The sequence below is a fragment of the Salvia splendens genome, chromosome 13, assembly GCF_004379255.2.
Source record: "Salvia splendens isolate huo1 chromosome 13, SspV2, whole genome shotgun sequence".
NCBI lineage: Eukaryota > Viridiplantae > Streptophyta > Magnoliopsida > Lamiales > Lamiaceae > Salvia > Salvia splendens.
This window is the reverse complement of record NC_056044.1, coordinates 28,146,431-28,166,965: the sequence shown is the minus strand read 5'-3', so window position 1 is coordinate 28,166,965 and position 20,535 is coordinate 28,146,431. Positions and strand designations below refer to the sequence as shown.

The following is a 20,535-nucleotide window of genomic DNA, read 5'->3' as shown; positions in this document are numbered from 1 at the left end:
ATGTTCAAATAGTCAGGTATTTGGAATCGAGTTGCAGTTGTGGTAAGTGGCAGATGTGGAGAATCCCTTGTTCGCATGCTTGTGCGGTTGCTAGAGACAGAGGTCATGTTATGATTGACCTCATAGATGAGAAGTACTACATAGGTACATGGAGATCACAGTACTATACTCAAGTTTCATTTGATGCACCAAGACATGAAGAGTATTGGGTTGCACCTTCATGGAAATTGTGCATCACCCCTCAGCAGTTGATTCCTAGAACGCGTGGCCGAGTTAGAAGAAGGAGGATACTTAATCAAATGGATGTCCAGGAGGAAGATGAACCGAGAGCTCCCCGTCGTTGCAGAAATTGCGGGATAGAGGGGCATGACCGAAGAAATTGCTCAGCCGGTGCCGTTCAGTAAAGTCGTGGTAGATATTTGCACGGCGTCGAGGATGAATATAAAAGAATGTTATGTTTATGTATCAACTACTATGTTTATGTATTTGTGTTTGGGGCAGATGTGATAGCTACTATGTGTATGTATCAACATTTGTGAGATGTTGTCGACATTATTATAATATGTATTATGACAGTTATGACAGTTATTATGTATTTTATTTGATGAGCTTAGGCCATTTTAGGCTATGTTCGAGATTTTGAACTTTTTAAACCTGCCGAAAGACGCATAATGCTTATGCATAACCTCTAACTTAGTGATTTATCGCCCGACCGGGCGATAAATCTGAAATTCAAAATCATGAACAATACTAGGGATGGAAAAAATGTTGAAATATCAAATTTATTAATATATCAAAAAATAGTAATTATTGAACTTTTAGTACACCGTGTGTTTCAGTACAAATATACTCCCTGTCCATCAATATAAAAAGACAATGTTTGACGATACAAGAATTTAAAGATGAAAAGTGAATGGAAAAGATTAGTAAAATATGATAGTACTTTTATATATTTATTTTATAATAAAATTTGAGTAAACTAAAAGTTATAGAATATAAGATCTATTATAAAAAATAATATAAAAATAAATTGGACATTTATTTTTAGACGGATAAAAACACTCCAAGTTGATAAGATTTATATAGATCAATTGCAATCAATTTTCACATAAATATGGTTTCTAGAAACTCCGCGTCATCTTCCATCGCCTGCATAGTCTCCGGCGCTAGGCAAACTTCGGCGTCGATTCCGCCGTCAGCGGCGGCCGGATAAAGTTTGATATTCCCATCAAACCGCTCAATCGTTCCACTCAGGGCGGCAATCGGCTTCCCCCATCCAAAATCGTTGTCATACACATTATGCCGAGGCGAACTCGCAATCATCACCACAGTGCTTCTTTTCGGCGGAGGAAAACCCCCAAATAGCACAGGCTTCCTCACCCAACTCTCAACCGTTTTGACAACCGCTTCGCCGCCTTGCGCGGCAACATGCTCGTTGATCTTCCTCGCCGCGTGCCCCAACCCTCTCTCCAGCATCTCCGACGCACTCATCGAAGTCGAAGAACCGTTGAACGCATTGCCGAAGTAGCCCTCCGGCAGAGGTATTCTCGCCCTCGCACCGATTGCCAGCAAGATGCGAACCTCCTCGTCCTCACCGTGCGGATTCCGGCAGCGAGTTGTGCTCCACCATAGAAGAGCGGAGAGTGCTTGTAGAGTCGAGATTTTATCGGTGCCGGCTTCGGAATTGGCTTTCGATTTCAGCTTACCTAAACTCTCCTTGCTGAAGTGGAAAAGCCTCGCCAGTAATGGAGGCGGAGGGTACCTAATATGAAGAAATCATGACACAAACATCTGAGAGCAGAGCTTTTTCGAGAAATCGTTTTTTCATATAAAAATATTATTTATTTTTTTATATTTAATTATGATCAAATACTAGTATGTGTAAAAAAAAGATATAGGAGTATTAAAATAAATCAAACTAAATTCTAATAACTACTCATTTCGTTGCACTGCAAATGATCAACTTCTTTTCCAGCAAAAGATTTTTAAGGAAATTGTTGAATTAATTGAAAAGAAGATAAAAGTATACGTAATAGTTTAATACTGTTATAAAAGATAAGAAGAGAACAAAGTAAAAAGGAACAATTATTTTTGTGTTTGAAAAAGAAATCAATAATTTGAATTAGGATTGATTACTTGAGCTGGTCAGAAAATATGAAAGTAAATTAAATCGTCCATAAATTAGTAAAATACACTTAAATTATAAATTAATATGGAAAATATGAGCTCAATTTCCAGAATAAAATAAAAAGATCTGTACCGGATCTTGTCCAACGGCGGGAGAGGGATAAGGCGGTTGCTGCTCGGCAACCAACGGTCGAAAACAGGGAGTTTCGATATCGTGGCAGAATCACGCGACAGCTCGGACCAGGAGTTGATGAAATGCCAGAGAGAGACACCGTCCACGACGGCGTGATTGGCGGTGCAGCCGAGGAAGACGCCGTCGGCGAACTGAGTGACTTGCACGCCCAACAGAGGCTTGGAGAGGCCGTCAGAGTTGCAGTATTCGCCCAGTGGGAAGAGATCGGATACTGTCTCCGGTATGTATTTGGATCCCAAGATGTCAGAAATGGAAACAGAGGAGGCGTCCGCGTGAACGAATTCGGCTCCGGCGTTGTTGCAGTCGAGGAAGTAGAAAAGCGAGTTATCAGCGGCTGGATCTGCGGCGAGGCGGCCGGCGAGGGGCGGGAAGAAGTCGAGGGCGCGGGAAAATGAGTTTTTGAGGCGAAGAATGAGCGAAGATTGATCAAATTGTGGCTTGTGAAAGAAAATCCCTCTCTGCATAGGGGTAAGTTTGAGTAATTGCAGATCCCATGGAGTTAGATCTAATCTTGACATGGGATCTGCATCCATGCTTGTGGTTCCAATCAGACATGAAGAAATCACCACGATATTCGTCATCTCTGGATATTTCGAGAGGCAGATTTTAGATTATGTTTCCGTGCAAGAACTATCTTTATCCTCCTCCTTACGCAAGTGAGCTGATATGCACACCAGACGCAATTTATATTATCCAATCTGTGGATGACACATGAGGTTAATGAAATTAATAAACAAATATATTTCAGTCCAAAGCTGGAGTAGGAGTACTACTTGTACTCTCTCCATCCCCTCAAGATTGTCACATTCTTGAGTGTCACGAAATTTTAGACAGTGTTCTTATGTGAAATAAGTAGAGAGTAAAAACATAGTTAAATATTTTAATGAGTAGAGAGGAAAGAGAAGGTTATTTCCAAAACTGAAAAGTGGTTATCTTGATTCGGATATTCGGTTTTCCGTTTTTTTCTCATCCCTAATTTTTATTGTATTTTATTTTTTTCTCTCTGAGATATTTGTTCATTAGATGGATCTACACGACAACGGTGATTTCCCCTACTGCAACAATAATCCAAACAATGAGTACGATGGTCTTTTATGAGGAGTACATATTTTAAGTTACTTAGACCATCCACTACGCGTCCCGCACCGGGCTCGCGTCTCGTCCCGGAGGGACGGGTCCTCCGCGTGACGCGTTGCAGCGACCATCCCGTCCCTAGCCTGAGCCCGTCTCGTCCCGTAGCCCGTCTCGTCGAGACACGGGACGCGCTGTCCCGCCACGCGCCAGCGACACGTGTCTCGTCCCCATGCGTGCGTGACGCCCACTCGCTGGCCCGCGAGTGGGCGTCGTCACTGATGACGCAATAATTCATTTTTTAAAAAAAATTCGACTTTTAATAAAAAAAATTCAAACGGTAATATTACCGTTAAATTTTTATTTTCATTTTTTTAATTTTTTTTTATATATTTTACTCTATAAATAATCCTATTTCATACTCATTTCAAACACAAACACACATCTATTCCTCTCAAATCCTCTCTATCACTCCAATTTCCATCTTCAATCAACTCAAACAAATGGATCCTTTGAGCAAATGCGTCAATTAATGGAACAATCACTCGAAGAAGATCGACGACGAGAGGCGGAGGAAGCCGCGCCACCCCCACGACGCTCCCGGAAGTACATCAATCGGAACCGGGAGGAAGCCGCCGCACGGTTAGTACTCGACTACTTCTGCGATAACCCGATTTGGGGAGATACCTACTTCCGTCGCCGTTTTCGCATGCGGAAACTGCTATTTCTCCACATAGCGAATACTTTGGCGGCCAGGGAAGAGTTCTTCCGAGAAGGGTTCGACGCGGTCGGCCGTCCCAGCCACACGACGCTGCAGAAATGTACTGCAGCCATCCGGCAGCTTGCGACTGGACAAACGGCCGACATATTCGACGAATACCTGCACATCGGAGACACCACTGGGTGCATGTGCTTGCTCAACTTCTGCAGAGGCGTCTGGGCAGCCTTCAGTGACGAATTTCTCCGGAGGCCAACCACGGAGGATTGTCAGTTCCTCCTCAACCTGCACGAACAAGTGCACGGATTCCCCGGGATGCTTGGCAGTGTCGATTGCATGCACTGGCAATGGAAGAATTGCCCGATGGCTTGGAGGGGGTCCTACACGAGCGGCCACAAAGGCACCCACCCAACCGTTGTACTCGAGGCTCTTTTTGCGCAGAAGCAGGAGGCTGCGCGCAAGGATGTGGAGAGGGCGTTCGGGGTTCTCCAAGCGCGCTTCAACATCATCAAAGCCCCGGCTCGTTCGTGGTTCATGGAGAGCATGGTCGACATCATGTATACGTGCATAATCTTGCACAACATGATTGTCCGAGACGAAGGACCCGATGCGGGAAATTGGTTCGACCCCGAATCCCCCGGAAGGTCAACCGCAAGTAGTCCGGCCCGAAGTGGAGCGCATCCGTCTATACAAGAACGGTTGGCTATTCGGGCAAGGACACGCGGCTCTTGCGCCCACACCCAACTCCAAGAGAATCTAATTGAGCACATTTGGGAAAACTTTGGCGGAGCAGATTAAATTATGTCATTTTTATTATTTTAGAATTTTAATTATGTCTTCGTTTTTTTTAATTTTAAGTTGTAATGTTGTTTTAATTTTAAGTTGTAATGTTGTTTTAATTTTAATAAAGTGTGTTTGTTTAAATTGAATTGGGTTGAAAAAAAAATTATAAATGAAATTGAATGAATAATAATTAAGGGACGATATAGAGACGGTTAAGGGACGGAGCGTTGCAGGTTCCGTCCCTTAGTTAAGGGATGGATGAAAAAAGGACAGTGGGGCCCTCAAATAGTGCTCAAATAGTAGTTAAGGGACGGTTTAAGAGACGGTATAGAAACAGCGTAGTGGATGGCCTTATACACTGTAAATTGTTTGTTTTCAAAACTAATTATAAGAATTAATGTTCAATTGTGTTTTTTTTTATTACCATATTGTATATTTAAATATTTACTATGTATAAATGAACAAACAAGTCTGTGATTTCTATAATCTACACTATAGATAAATGACGGTTAGAAGTCACTACTAAAGGTTCCCTTAGTCGGTGCCCCATTGCAGGAGCAATGAGTTTGATAACCTAGATAAAAGTTGGACGATTTATTTTGAAGGATTGTACTGTCAATCCAAAGTCGGGACGATTTATTTTGAAGGATTGTACTGTCAATCCAAAGTCGCTAAACTTGGTTAGACACTGCACGAGTTTTAAGAAATGTAATAGAAAATGAGTTGAAAAAGTTATTGAGATGTGATTCCTACTTTTAAAATGTGAGTGGGAATGAACTAGTGGAATGTGAAATGTGACAAATTTTTAGGGACGGACAAAAAAAGAAATAGATGACATATTTTTAGGGAGGGGAAGTATATAAAAATGGATGATCCAATAAAATTCTGATATATTGGATAATGATATGGAGTATATAATATTCTAGATGTATTGAGATTTTTATTGCATTAAATCGCTTATCTAGTGAGAATTCGATTAAGATAAAATTGGTAAAGTAAGAGAGATAGGAGGAAAAGAGTAGTTAAAGTAGTGTTAGTGGATAATGGAACCCACAATATTATTAGTGTTTTGATGGTGGTATAAGTTGTAAATAACTTGGTGTATAGGGATAATATATTGGGATAACTTTCCATAAATAGGATGCTCATATTTTTATGGGACAGACGAAAATGGAAAGTGCACATATTTTCACGAGACAGAGGAAGATATGATGTTGTAATTTATTCTATTACAATGAATAATGTCTCTAAACTAAACCACACTTGAAAAACTATGTTAATTAAGTAAAATTAGAAATTTAAATTAATTAATAGCTCTGAAAATCTTAAGTATAAAAAAAAAATTAAAATGAAATCTAGATTATTCGATTTAGATAGGTATAATGACATGAATTGAGACATTGAGTTTTTATTATCCTGGTGCCTGATTTGACTAAGCAAAAGCCCAGTCCAAATATCATGAATTCGTGGCCCGGGTCCATTCACATCCCACTAAGGGTGGGGAAACGGTTCTCGGTTCTTAGTAAACCAAGAACCGAACCTTATTTTTCGGTTATCGGTTAGTATGGTGTCTGATTTGACTAAGCAAAAGCCCAGTCCAGATATCATTAATTTGTGGCCTAGATCCATTTACATCCCACTAAGGGTGGGGAAACGGTTCTCGGTTCTTGGTAAACCGAGAACCGAACCATATTTTTTCGGTTATTGATTAACCGATAACCGAAAAAATAAGGTTAAGGTTCGGTCCCGGTTAGTTGACTTAGGATTTAGGCGGTTCTCGGTTCTAACCGAGAACTGAAAGGTTAGAACCGAAGAACAGATTAGTAAGTTTAATTTTAATTTTTTATAGATTCATTTTAATTCCATAAACCCTACACCTTTCATGTTTCAAAAAACAATGTTGTGCTAGAAACCAAACTCTATATCTCTATAATTTGTCCGCATTTCAAACAAGAGAAAACACAAATCATCTCTCTGATTCAATAACCAATCTCATGACAACTACTTTGTTTATTAAATTTGGAACTTCAACGTATTATATAAACATGGATCATTAGCAAATAACTTAAAATTCTCATACTGATATAGGTACATTGACTTATCTTCCATGAAAAAATTACCTAGTGTTTGCAATGAAATCAATTCAAATATCTCGTGAGCTCTCTCATCTAAATTCTCGTAGCACACCGGCACCGCTGCTCTCTTCCACGCCGGCGACGACGAGGCTGCTGCTTTCTCCTCGCTGTGCTGCTCTCTCTCACTCCGACGACGATGAGGCTGCTGCTCTCTCCACACAGCTGCTCTCTTCGACGAGGCTGTTGTCCAACTCTCCACGCCGATGCACTCTCCTTCAGTTCCTTCGGTGGAACCCAAGAGCCGATCGGTTCCTCAAGGAACCAAACCGACTAAAGGTTCGGTTACAGTTCTAGTATTTGGAAAAAATAGAGTCGGTTAACCGACTAATCGGTTCGGTTAGAACCGAACCGACCGTTTCCCCACCCCTACATCCCACTACATCATATCATAGCGTCAGACTAAGTATTACTCCTTCCGTCCCAGATAATTTGTCCCAGTATTCCATTTTGGTCCGTCCCAGATAATTTGTCTCACTTCAAATTAACCATAAATGGCAAAAAAAAAACACTCCTCACACCCACCCCACCACCACATTTAATCGGTTACTCCCCCACTCCCACCTATTCACATTCACTCCCACCTCTCCACATTCACTCACCCTACCACCAACATTTCCACCGCCTCTATCATTTCACCCCCAGCCCAATTTTGTCCAAAACCCTAGATCTCGAGAGCTCCATCTGCGATGGCTTACTCAACCGACTCCTCTCCTTATTTTATATCGGTAGATCTGGACGATCTCGTCGTCCTAGATACGCCGGAACATCTGTGGGCATCTGACTCCGCCATCGGAGAATCTGTCGTCGTCGAAACCCTAATCGACACCGTTGTCCCCGAAACCCAACTTGATTCATCCATTCCCGAGTACGTTGACTGTGGTTGTGGTTGCCCCTACTACGGTCCACCACCACCAGCCAACCCCTCCGACGGTCCACTAGCCTCCCCATCGATCCAACTCAAGCCACCCTGCATCGTGTGTATTCTGATGTTGAGAGGCAGATGCTTGCTCTTCTTCTGCCTAAGTTTTTAGATCTAATCTAAGTATGTTGTCCCTCAATTTTTGTGTTTTTCGATTGGGTTTGAGGCATGCTTGTTTGTTGGGTTGGAGGCTGCAGTTGTTTGTTAGGTTGGAGGTTGTGGTTATTTGCTTGGGTTGGAGGCTGTGGTTGTAGGTTGGGTTTGAATGCAGTGGTTGTTGGTTGGGTGGGAGGTTGTGGTTGTTGGTGTGGTTGATTGTTGGGTTGGAGGCTGTGTGCATTTGTCCCTATGATTGCTGTTGCTCATGTGTTGCTAATTGAGATGATGCTAATTATGTTGCTGCTATTGATTTGTGCTTCTGAAATTGAGATGATGCTAATTGAGATATGCTATTGATCTGTTCCATGTGATGCTTTGCTATGTGTAACTAAGTCATCCCTCTTGTCAGGTTAGGAGTCTTATGTGTGACTTGATCTGCTCCCTATGATGAGTTGCTATGTGTTGCTAGTACTAATCTGTGTTGATTACTAAGCCACTCTTCTTGTTAGGTCATGAGGCTTATTTGTGAGTTGATATAACCATGCTATCTGAGGGAAAATGCTCTTTACATTGGTTAGGAGGTTGTGTTGTTAATTAGGCAGCCTTATCAGCCACCCCTTACACATGTATGGTTTGGAGGCTGCCCTATGATGACAACTTTATGAAGGATTAGGACTTTAGAAGCCACCCCTACACATGTAGGTTTAGAGGCTTTACAAAAGATGACAAAAAACAGTTGGTAGCATAAACCACACCTAATCTTGAGGCTTACACACCCAGCTGACAAAAAATGCTTCATACTTACTGAACTTAGAAGCCTAAAGCTCTACTGATACCTGAGATGTCATATGATGTGCTAACATCATTTTCTGGTTGTTGGAGGTATGCCACAGCAGCCTTCACAATCTCTTCCTCAACCTCCAAAGTGATTGGAAGTATCCCCATGCTTGATAACCTTTCTTTATTGATGTGTGGAGTTTTGTACCCATTTCTCCCTTCCACCTTCAATATCTCAGTTAGACAACCTTGAAGAGTTAGGAAAACATTATTGAGTGTTTGTGCACTAAGTTCATCAAAAGAGCTTTGCATATTCCTCAACAAATCATCCACTCCCTTAGCCAATTTGTCATCTTGTATAGACTGGATGGCTCTAAAAAAACCTAAATCCAACACATTACAATCAGGGGAATGAGCTGGTTGGCAAATGATATGGAATTTGAATCCATCTGTATTTGCTACTGCCTGAAATTCTCAACCAAAAGAAGAATTCTCAATCAAAAGTTAAATGGAGCATAAATATCAATCAACAAGACAACAACCATAGTTGTATTGTATAGTTTACGCCATAAATTAAACATTTATCTCATCTCTTCCATCTCTCTCATAGTATAAGAAGCAGTAGTCTCATTCATAGCTAGGTGAGATATAGTAGCAATAATTAAGTAAAGATGCTCTCCTCCAACAGCAACAGTTGTTGCAATCACAACCCTAATAACACACCCTTCTCCGAAAATGACATCACCTCCCAAAACCCTAATTTCCTCTTCGGATTAATCCCCAATTCCCCCAATCTCTACTTTGACGATTTCCACTTTCTCGATCACACCTACGTAAACACACCGCCCCCTGCGCCCGTCCCGGCCGCGACCCCGTCTTCGAAGAAGGACATGCACAACAAGATCAACACTGCCCGCGGGCCGAGGGACAGGCGGATGCGCCTGTCCCTCGACATCGGGAGGAGATTCTTCGATCTCCAGGACTTGTTGGGCTTCGACAAGGCCAGCAAGATCGTGGACTGGCTGATACGCAGCTCCAGCTCGGCCATCCACGACCTCGGGAAAGGCCGAGCTGGGTCGACTCTGAGCGAGTCGTGCATGTCGGAGGAGGCCGTGTCGTCGGTGGGGAAGGGGAGGAGGGGGAAGAGTAGGGTGGTGGTGCAGCAGCAGAAGAGGGCGACTGTGGCGAGGGAGTCGAGGAGGAAGGCCAGTGAGAGGGCTAGAGAGAGAACCAGTCAAAAAAGACGACTGATGAGAGAGAGTGATGTCCAAGTGTACAACTCGGATGAAGCTAAAGGTACAACTCAAGGAGAGGGTTTCAGCCCTTGGAATTCATTTCCTTTAAATGGAACTGATCACGCTGCATTCTTTCATCACGTAATCCTATATTATTTCTTCATTCTATAATAGTGACTAATATACAGAAACCTAGAGATGCCCAAGATTTTCAGTTCCGGCAGTTAACCGTGGAACCGTAACCGCCGGTTCCGGTTTCGAACCGGAACCGTGACTTTTTTCTTAAATCGGAACCGCCATATTTTGAACCGCTGGCCGGTTCTGGTTCCAAATTTTACTAACCGAAACCGTGCCGGAACTGACGGTTCCAAACCGGAACCGTGAAAAAATGTCGGAAAATCATGAAATCTAGTCGGAACCGTGAAAAAACTTCCGGAAACCGGCGGTTCGCAACCGTGAAAAACCATAAATAACCGCCAGAAAACTGGCGGTTCGGAACCGGAACTGATACCGGAACCGTGAAATAGCCTCACGGTTCGGTTCCGGTTCAATATTTCTCGAAACCGGATCTGCCTGTTTACAAACCGTGGGCATGTCTACTGAAACCCCAATATAGTAAAGGATTTAGGTTTTCCCATTTTTCAATTTTAAAAATATTCTTTCATTTTTTTCCCGTTGATTTCAGATTTTTATGCTTTGGTTTGACGTTGTACTTATATATTCCACCTACCAATTAGTGTAGATATTTACTTTTATCATTTATTTTTCTTTAACAATTTAATAGGAGTAGTACTTTATAATTATTTTTAACTTTTTTATTTTAAATACAAGTTAATTATGGTTCGTAATATTATACTAATAGCATCCGTAGTGGTGCGGATGTCCCGGCGGACATCCCCGCGGACATCCCAAAAACACCTCATGCCACGTCATACGGACATCCTATTGCGGATGCCACGTCATACGGACATCCCACTGCACAGTGGCAGACATCCCGACGGACTTCCCACAATAAAAAAAATTAAGAAATTCACAAATTAAACAATTTACGGAATTAAAATTTCGACACAAATACGGAGAAAATGAAACCACTTTATTTAAAAAAAGCATACTTAATTAAAAAAATACATAATTATAAAAAAAATTACATTGTTAAAAAAAACCGCATTCTCACTCCTTGGATTCTCCGCCGCCAGTCCCCTCGTCGTCCCCGCCGCCGCCACCCCCCTCGTCGTCACTCTCCGACATGTCTCCGAACCCCAAATCGCGCCGCATACTGTTGATGATATCCTTAAGCGACCACTTGTAATGGCGGTTGGTCGATTGGCGCCATTCAACCATTGCACGTAACAAGGTTTCATGTGCCGCGATGCGGGCAAATGAGGGGTTCTCGGGATCGTTTTGGGTGGGTGCTGCCGATTGGGCCTCGCCGGATCCGCTGACGCTTCCCATCAACATCCACGCCACGGACTTTTGCCCAGTCGGGCGACGGCGGCGGGCCGATGATGTGGGTGTCGGGAACTCTGCCTCGGCGGGGAGAGTTTGTGGGAACCAGCACTGCTATTGTACTCCCCGGAGGCGCTGATCTTCGTCCGCTTCGGCCAGCCAGATTCAACACCCGCAGTGAGCTTGGCCGAAGTTTGCACCACAAGATAGACCTTCCAATATTTGAATTCCCCGAAGCCCAACTCATTGTCGGGGAACTGCTGGTGAGACAACATCTTCACATCCTCGGCAGACATGCCGTTGGTTGCCGAGCGGAGGTTGTTTGTGTAAATGCCGACAAATCGGCTGAGCTACCTCTTCAGCCGCTCCCACTATTTCCGGCATTGCTATCCGTTGTGAGGCTTCCCCCTGGCGGTTTGAACTGGAGGTAGCTTTGGCTAATGCGCCACCACATCCTGTCGATGTGTTGGTTTGCCCCGACGTATGGATCCTCCACTACACTGATCCACGTCTTCGTCAGCGCGATGCACTCCTTCATGCTCCAGACGGTCCTCCTGTTCCCGCTGGATCCCGCCCCCACCTCAGCGGCCTCCGCCTCAGCACCGTACATTGGGATGGGCGAGGTAGTGCCCCGTCCCCTGCCCTTCCCCCCTCCTCCATGCCGCCGTTGGTGCGTCAGTGGGAGAATCCCGGATCAGAGATAGCCCCAACTCCTCAAGCGAGAACGTCTCGATGCCAGTGAACTGAGTCACGAGAGGAGTACTCGTCGGGTTGTCCGACGACAGTAAATCCATATAGGACCGATAGACGTTGTCCACCGGTGATTGGGGGACCCCCTGCCTACCCCCGCAGCGACAGGCGATCCCTGCATCATCCCGGGCATCTGGGGCATCATTCCCGGCATTCCGGGCATCATCCCCGGCATTTGGGGTATTCCGGCATTCGCCCCGGAAATCTAGGACATTTGGGGCCATACCACTATTGGAAAAGGCAGTCTATAGTGGATGCTCTAATCATTCATCTACCTCTAAATCTTTGCCGATAACGAACCTATCAAACAACCGCGAATTCTTCATCAACCACTCTCGTTTAAACATGTGGATTTTAGAGGTGTTGACGATTTAATTTAGTGCCCAAATTTCATGTCTCTTGGTTATCGTTTTCATCCTTTCTCAACTGTAAGTTGCGAACCCTTCCCAATTCGTAATCAATTTGCTTTTACACATGCTTTTAATGCCTCAATTATTGATCAGCGGCGATGTAGTTCAGTGCCGTTAAGCAGTTTTAACTGATTTCTAATTGTTAATCTGTTTTGGAAGTTTTGATTTTTTGTACTTAACCTAGTTGGCGTTAATCTGAAATTAAGCAGGTGTGGAAATGGCTATGGTGAACAAAACCCGAAACATGTTGGAGGGTCTAGTGAAGGAAGGGTCATTCAAGTGGCTGACTAAAAGGCAAAGTGCCTTCGATGAAGACATTGAGGATATGGAGCGGTCTCCGTCTGCTGGGAAAAACTGGCTCCCTGAGCTCTCCCTTACGGCAAATGTTGTCGTCCGAAGATGCTCCAAGTTAGTTCTGTTCTCTGTTTGCTGATTATTCCCCTTTTTAAGGGGGTGTTTACTTTTGAGGATTAACCTAGATACGTAAAAATAGTAGTATAGGTTACTCCGGTATCTACTAAGATGGATTGAAACTTGATAAATTCTAACATCTGAGCTAATTATGCATCTTATCAATCATGATAAGTAAATACCCCCTAATTGTACCTAAAGTTACTGAATGTATCCGTTGATTCTGATTGTTGATGAGGATATGGTTTCATTCTAGTATTGGTGCCACAAAAGGGTGGTGGGGATGGATTTATTTGGGTAAGTGCAGGATTGTTGTGTATCTTAAATGGACGCATGAGAGGATCATATTTCTACATATAATCAGCTATACATTACTGCAGAATAGATGTTTCACCTTGCATTAGCTGATTAGCATGCATGAACGAAAACATAATCTAAAAAAGGCAGCCCATATAGGTTTTAGGCAAAGTGCTCCAATGGCCAAATTAACTTGTTAATTCTTATTCAAATGTTTCAACTAGGCCTCTAGATTTCCAGAGAAGGATATTTATGATCTAAACACACTTGAACCAGTTCGTTAATTTTTATTCAATAATTTTACTGAAAAGTTAAATATAGGAAGCCTAATAAGTATTTAAGTTTTTTTTGTTTACTTTGGAATTTTCTGTTGAATTTCTGTGACTTTGGAGCAGTTTCTTAGTGTTGATTTACACTGAAATAATGAAATTGTAAGTATATTAGTGTGCCCTCATAACCTCACTGCTTTGATAGCGATAAGTCATTTTCGGTTTGCCTTTTATACCTTTGCGGCATTTCCACATGAATTGGGTGTTCTACTTTTAGCTCCTTTCCAGCTACATAAGCTCCATAAACACAGGAGTGCTGAGCCTCAGATACCTGACTCTTTGGTCTTCAAGAATGCTAGTTTTAAGAATTAGTGACTAGCCTTCTCCCACCCTTACTACTGTCCAACCTGAGGATGGATAGCTAATGTGTTCCACTTATTGAATTTGGTTATATTGTCAAGGTCATAGCCAGATGAGCTGTTTGGCATAACAGTAGGTATCAAGTGTCAAGTGAATGTGGAGAGATATATGCAGTTGAGACTTCCTAAACAGACTGATAGACTTCAATAGAGTTAAAACACTCTTGCTGATTATCTTTAATTGCTATAGTGTGTATATTACTATTTCTAATGTCTTTAGACCATATAATTAAATGTGAAAAATGAATATTTGCTTTTCTGCAGGCTTGCTGTTATGCCTTCAATATTTATTAGTTATTATACAAACCGATGCAGAATCCTTGGCCTTTCTTTGTGCCAACTTCGAGAAAACTTTGATGCAGAGGTTTCAGATTTTTTAAAGCACCAATCAAGCTTTGCAAGGAACTTTTTGGAATACTGTTGCTTCTTGGCTCTTGCTTGGTCGATACATGTAAATGGTTATTTGGACGACAAGAAGTTTTGGCGTCTCACATTTGATATGATGGTTGCTTGGGAGTTTCCTGAGGCTTCCAGTGAACCATATCTGCATGTATCTTTTTTACTGTTTGAGTGGCACTGTAGCAGGATCACCTGTAATGTGAATACTGATTACTATCTGCTTCAGACTGTAGTTCTATATACCCCATTATACTAAATTCTAAGGAAAAAATTGGGCTATTCAGTACAATGAATTGAAAATTGCTTAGCACACCATATCCTTAAACTTGTAATGTATTGCATGACCGTTATTTTATAACAGGCAGATGATGATGTCACAGTTGGAGTTGAGGCTTTTTCTAGGATTGCTCCAGCAGTTCCTGTTGTTGCTGATGTGGTTGTAAGTGGCAAAATTTTTTTGGTGCTTGCTGGTTCGTCAAGTAATCGACTTCGATCTCACTTTATGAAAAGTTCCTCATTCGGTTGGAAAGGTAATTCCTGCCACTGGCATTTTTCCACAATCTCTTTTTCTATGCGGAAAAGTTTTTGCGAGACCTAGATCTGTTTGGTGTAAAGCAACTGGGCCAGTGGCATATGGTGTAACTAATGAATTATGTTGAGTTGTTTGTTATTTGTTGAATTTCTATTTTAGGTAGTGGCTTAGTGAAATGGGACGTCCAATTAAGGTGAGATGGCCTATTGAACAGAGGGAATATATATGCATACAAGTGGATGTACCAAGTTATTCCAACTTTTGTCAGCATAGTTTGCATCCACAAACTATGTGAAGTGGATTTAACATTGTTAATGGTGCTAGCTGTGTTCATCTTTCAGCTTATGATAGTCATCATAGTAGGATGCGTTTGAGGCTTTGACGTAGTAAATAAGCTTTAAACAAAAATGACCTTTAGGCTATTGGTCAAGGTGTTTAGTGTTAACAACCTTACTGAAATATATCTTACTGTTATTTTATATGCCCCTGTGGGATCCAATGATGTTGGAGGATCAGGAAATGTTCAAGAGAGTTAGAGTTAATTTTGCTCTACAAGTATTTTAACCATGTTAGGTCTGCTTGAAGTAAGTTTTTGTTCTGTACATATATGTTCAAATTATCATTGGTACATGTTTTTCAGGGCAATAAGAAGGTTGCAGTCCCAATCTGAGTCATACGACCTTGCTGATGATTTGCAGCAAGTTGTTAAACCTGAGCTTACTGGACCTTGTGGGATCAGGCTTTTTGACAAGGCGGTCTTCTACAAATCAAGTGCGCTGTAAGATGATGTTTCTTATACTTTTTTTTATCATTATACGCCTGCTTGCTTCCTTGCAAGTTTTCTGGAGAGCCTATAGGTTTATTAGGAGTTATCGTGCAGATTAGAACCTGTTGTGGTGGAGTTTCCCGAGCTTAAAGGTCACACACGTCGTGACTATTGGTTAGCTATTATTCGTGAGGCTCTCTATGCCCATAGGTTTGTGTTGAAGTTCCGGATCAGTGGCCTCGAGCGAGAAGAAGTGCTTCTGAAAGCTATATTTGGGATTATGCGAGTTCAAGCCCTTAAAGAAATGAGTTTCACACAACCTCTTTGCTTGGATGCTCTTCTTATGTTCAATGTGTGTGATCAGCTTCCACTTGGTGATCTGATTCTTGAAGAACTTGTGAACACATTGGCGAGCGGTAAGGTGGATAAAAAGAATGCAGGGGCACCTAGAAATGGTGTTTACTCAAGCTCTGCTTTATCTATTGCTTCTAATTTGGGCTTTTCTATTGGGAAAAGTTGGGGATTGGTTAATGGTAGTGGACCAGTGGTTGGTGAAATTACTGTTGGGGAGATGACGCCTTTGGAAAAAGGTGTTAAAGAAGCTAGATGTAGTTATGAGAATGTAGTGCTTGCTCAAGCTACAGTTGATGGAGTTAAAGTTGATGGGATCGACACCAGCTTAGCTGTAATGAAGGTATTACATATTAAGTGACACAATTCTTGTAATCGAATCCCGTGGGAATTATTATGATTGGCAGGCTAGCTCTTTACTGCCCACTGTTTTGATATCATGTGCTAATGTGATAATAAGGGATGTTTACTTTGAGTGATGGGATAGATTGATAAAATATAGGATGGTGTATTTGAAGGATAAGATGGTCTAACAAGCTCAAAATCAATCCATCCATCAAAGTACACAGTGGATTAGGACCATGACTAAAAATAAAGTTGTTATGATTGAATAACATACTTTATAGATATTTCCAGGCCTCTCTCCCATTTGATTGGTCTTATTTATCTGAAACACTCATATTCGCAAGTCACTGTTTCTGAAGATTTATGTAAAACTGCAAGAAGTACTTTCTCCCATGACAGAAATCTGGAATTGGCTTGTTTTCTTGTTCTCCTGGGAAGAACCTTCCAAATCGCTGGCCTTCTGTTTGGTCTTCACCTGTATTATCTGCAAGTGAGTTCATGTTTTGTGAGATCATGAAAGTTCCGACAAAACATTTGTGAAAAAAATGTGTTGCCTCTCCTCCAATCTTCCTGCTCTGTTTCCCATGATTCAGAACTCGTGAACTTTTTCCAAAGTCAATCCGTAATAGTATACACTAAGTAATAATATATTATTTCAAATTATTTTGTTTGGAGGCCAAGCTTATCGTGAAAGGAATAGTATTCGTTATCTCTTATTTAGTGTTGCTAGATACTCACTCCGTCAGCCATTAGGAGTCCAGGTCACTTTTGCACACTCGTTTTATAAAAATGATAATAAATAGTTAAAGTGGAGAAATGGTAAAGTAAATGAGAGAATAAAGTTGAGAAGAGTCTTATCTATATTATTATCTCTCTTACTTTATTTTATCTACGCTTTAACTATTTATTATCATTTTTCTAAAACGAGTGCGCAAAAGTGACCGGGACTCCTAATGGCGGACGGATGGAGTATTTCATATAGATGGGTTAATTCCACACTTTTAGGTGAAGTGATAGTGGATGGTTAAGCTATACCCATCCCTAAGAGGTCTTCTGTGCTTTATTGTAATAATAATTAGTTTTCCTCTCTATAATTGAATTTTGGCTAATTCTTACCTAAAATCATACTCCATTATATAGTAAATTTTGTGTTTTCCTGAAATTGACCTCAAACCCTGTTTTCAGTTGAAACTTGAAAGACATGTTAAAACCTAAATATTAGTTATCAAATTCAGCAAGCTGGATGAGCACCTAAGTCGTACAACTTTTGGGTAATAGTGATATATTTAATGTATAATAAAAATATTCTTATACTGGCTAGATTATGAAATGCTTTCCTTACTTCTCCGTGTGAGCTATACTAGTTTGAAGGTCTTATGTAGCAGTGCTAATTGTTAGTGAAAAGAAAAAAAAGAAGAAGAATAATTTCCTCTATCTTCAGCTAGGATTCAGGACCAGGTGTCATTTATGTAGATACTTCTGCCTTAGAAATGATTGGCCCTAACTAAGCTCCTGATTGCACATTTACATTGAATAGATGCAAGTAGAAGGATAATCTCTTATTAAGATGGTTCCTATGCTTTGTTCGCAGAGGGTGGATGAGCTATGCTTTGGCAGCATTGTTCATCCTTTTTGCAGTATTCATGTTGCTTACACGTTATTTTGGGCAAGGAATGCCTATGGATGAACTAAAGGTAACAGCTCCACCTCCAATGAATACGATGGAGCGCAGCTTCTGGCTGTGCAGAATATTATTTCCCAAGCTGAAGAGCTAATACAGGATAGAAACATACTTCTTCTGAAATGTCGTGCCTTACTACTGTCCATTTTCCCACAGGTATTTTGTTGTCTTGTCTTTGTTCTCCTGAATTTTGTCATTGAAGACTGGTATTAACTAGTACTCCTACTATTATTTGAACTTGTTTTAAACCAAAACTTCACATATCCTTATTTTAACTTCTTGTTTGAGACCAAACTGCATGAGCAGTTACCAGCTTAGATGTAGGTTACTGGTCCAAATCTTTTGAAGTTACTGGTCCAAATCTTTTGAAGCTAAGGACTGACACTTATTGACCTAAATAGGCTTCTGAGACGAAGGACTGACACTTATTGAAGTTACCAATATCATGAGCAGTTACTGGTCTAAATCTTTTGAAGCTAAGGACTGACACTTATTGACTTAAATAGGCTTCTGAGACGTAGGAAACTTTCAAGACATAAATATAATATATACTACCTCCGTCCACCAACAATAGTTCTAGTGGTGGATGGCATGGATTTCTACTTAATATTGGTAAAGTAAGAGAGAAATCGATATAAAAAGTAGCTGAAGTATTGTTAGTGAAAATGAGACCTACCTGATTAGATAGTGAAACTTACATAAATAGATAGACTAATTTTGGTGAACGACCCAAAATGGAAAAAACAGTAGAACTATTTTTATAGATGGAGGTAGTAGATCTCAGAAACTAAAAGAATTCTTCTTCCATGTTTGATGGATAGCATGGCATGGGATTATAGATAATGCTGCAATGTCTGTGGCATGAAGCCACTATAGTGCTGCATTTGTGAGTAGTGGAAATTTATCTTGATCTAGAAGATTAGATAGTAGAAATTACTCCCATTTTAGCACTTTAAGAACATTTACTCTCGATTATTTTCCATAGAAGCTCGAAGGCAGAAGATCTAATCTTGGGTTTTAGGAAATCTGATCATTGTTGAGAAGAAATGATATTACAGAAAAGGACATGGTGGATTGCTGCCCTTAAGTTTCATCTAATCTACCTATTGCAGTCACTAGTTTGATGATGATTGCAAAGCTTGAATTCTTTTGAGTTAGTTCAAAATCTTTGTTACCTTCATTTTTTTTGTTTTTACTCATGGTTCATTGATACATTTTTTATAGTTTTTTCTCCTCGTTCGGAAGACTACTGTAGGAATTCTGGAGATTGGTTTGCTTGCATAGGGATTTCGTTCTTTTGTTGTCCATAGGGGATTAGTAATCTCTGTTTTATTTTATATATTAAGGAAAGGGAACAAAAAACATCTTTTGCTCTTTCACGGTTGAGTCAAATCATTAAATAAAATGTTGTTCCTATCACAATTCCTCCAGACCTGAGAGGACTTTATAGTTTTAGAGGCCTTTTCCTTAATCTGTTTTCATTCACTCGTCAAAGTCTGCATGGAAATACGTGTATTACTGTTTCCTGTTAAAACTTTGAAATAGAAATTGGAATGCAAGATACCTTATTTCAAGTCACTGTCCTATGCCAGAGACGATCCCTAGAATAATGCTGAACTGCAGCAGACATACTGATCAAAAGGATTGGCTCAGTCATAGAACTCCCAAGGCAATTTCAGATGAAAGCTGAAAGGGATGATTTTAGGTTACTGGTGCCGTTAAAATTAAAAGCTGGAAGTTGTATGTTCCAGATCATTATCATTTAGGTGATAAAGAGATAAAAAAAAATTAAATTTCTTGAAAAGTTGGTCTTATTATGTAGAGAGAAAAAAAAACCAACAAATTTTCTGGTAAATTTTTTCTGTTTAGCAATGACAAGATTGAACATTGGATAAACTGGAGCCTGTCATTGTTATCATATTTATGGCTATATTCTTGAGTTTACATGTTTGCAGAATTTTTCATCGATTATTTACATCACGCATTACCTTCTATATATGCAATTTCAGGCTACCGAGAGAGTTGCTATCGCATTTCTGGTTCTAGCCTTGCTTCTCGCTCTTTTACCGGTTTGATATATTTTCCTGTTGGTTTTCTTGGAGACATTTACGCGATATTCACCAATCCGAAGACCGAGCACGGAAAGATGGATGAGAAGGTTAAGGGATTGGTGGTTTAGCATACCTGCCGCCCCTGTAATTTTGGAACGAGTCAACCAAGATAAGAAAAAAAGGTGACACAAATATGATCTTTTGCCTAACCTACGTGCTTTTCCCAATCATATGAATGTAAATGTGTAATCGTGAATGTTGATAATATATTTATGTACGTGTATAGTCTCTCATTTGAGTGATTAATGTACGTGTATAGTCTCTCATTTGAGTGATTTTATGATTTTATTA

General features: G+C 40.9%; 2 protein-coding genes and 1 pseudogene across 2 annotated transcripts; 2 read left to right on the top strand and 1 right to left on the bottom strand.

Annotated features, from left to right (window-relative positions):
* Window positions 1-1,020: 1,020 nt before the first annotated feature.
* Window positions 1,021-3,009, bottom strand: LOC121762497 (uncharacterized acetyltransferase At3g50280-like). Its single transcript, XM_042158382.1, has 2 exons — window positions 2,261-3,009; window positions 1,021-1,762 (listed from the first exon to the last, which is right to left on the bottom strand). Exons 1-2 carry the CDS (start codon window positions 2,899-2,901, stop codon window positions 1,105-1,107), a joined length of 1,299 nt encoding a protein of 432 aa, XP_042014316.1. The 5' UTR covers window positions 2,902-3,009; the 3' UTR covers window positions 1,021-1,104.
* A 6,484-nt stretch (window positions 3,010-9,493) lies between these two features.
* On the top strand, window positions 9,494-10,299 carry LOC121760821 (transcription factor CYCLOIDEA-like). Its single transcript, XM_042156429.1, has 2 exons — window positions 9,494-10,198; window positions 10,246-10,299. Exons 1-2 carry the CDS (start codon window positions 9,494-9,496, stop codon window positions 10,297-10,299), a joined length of 759 nt encoding a protein of 252 aa, XP_042012363.1.
* Window positions 10,300-12,503: 2,204 nt separating this feature from the next.
* LOC121760820 lies at window positions 12,504-20,535 on the top strand (annotated as a pseudogene).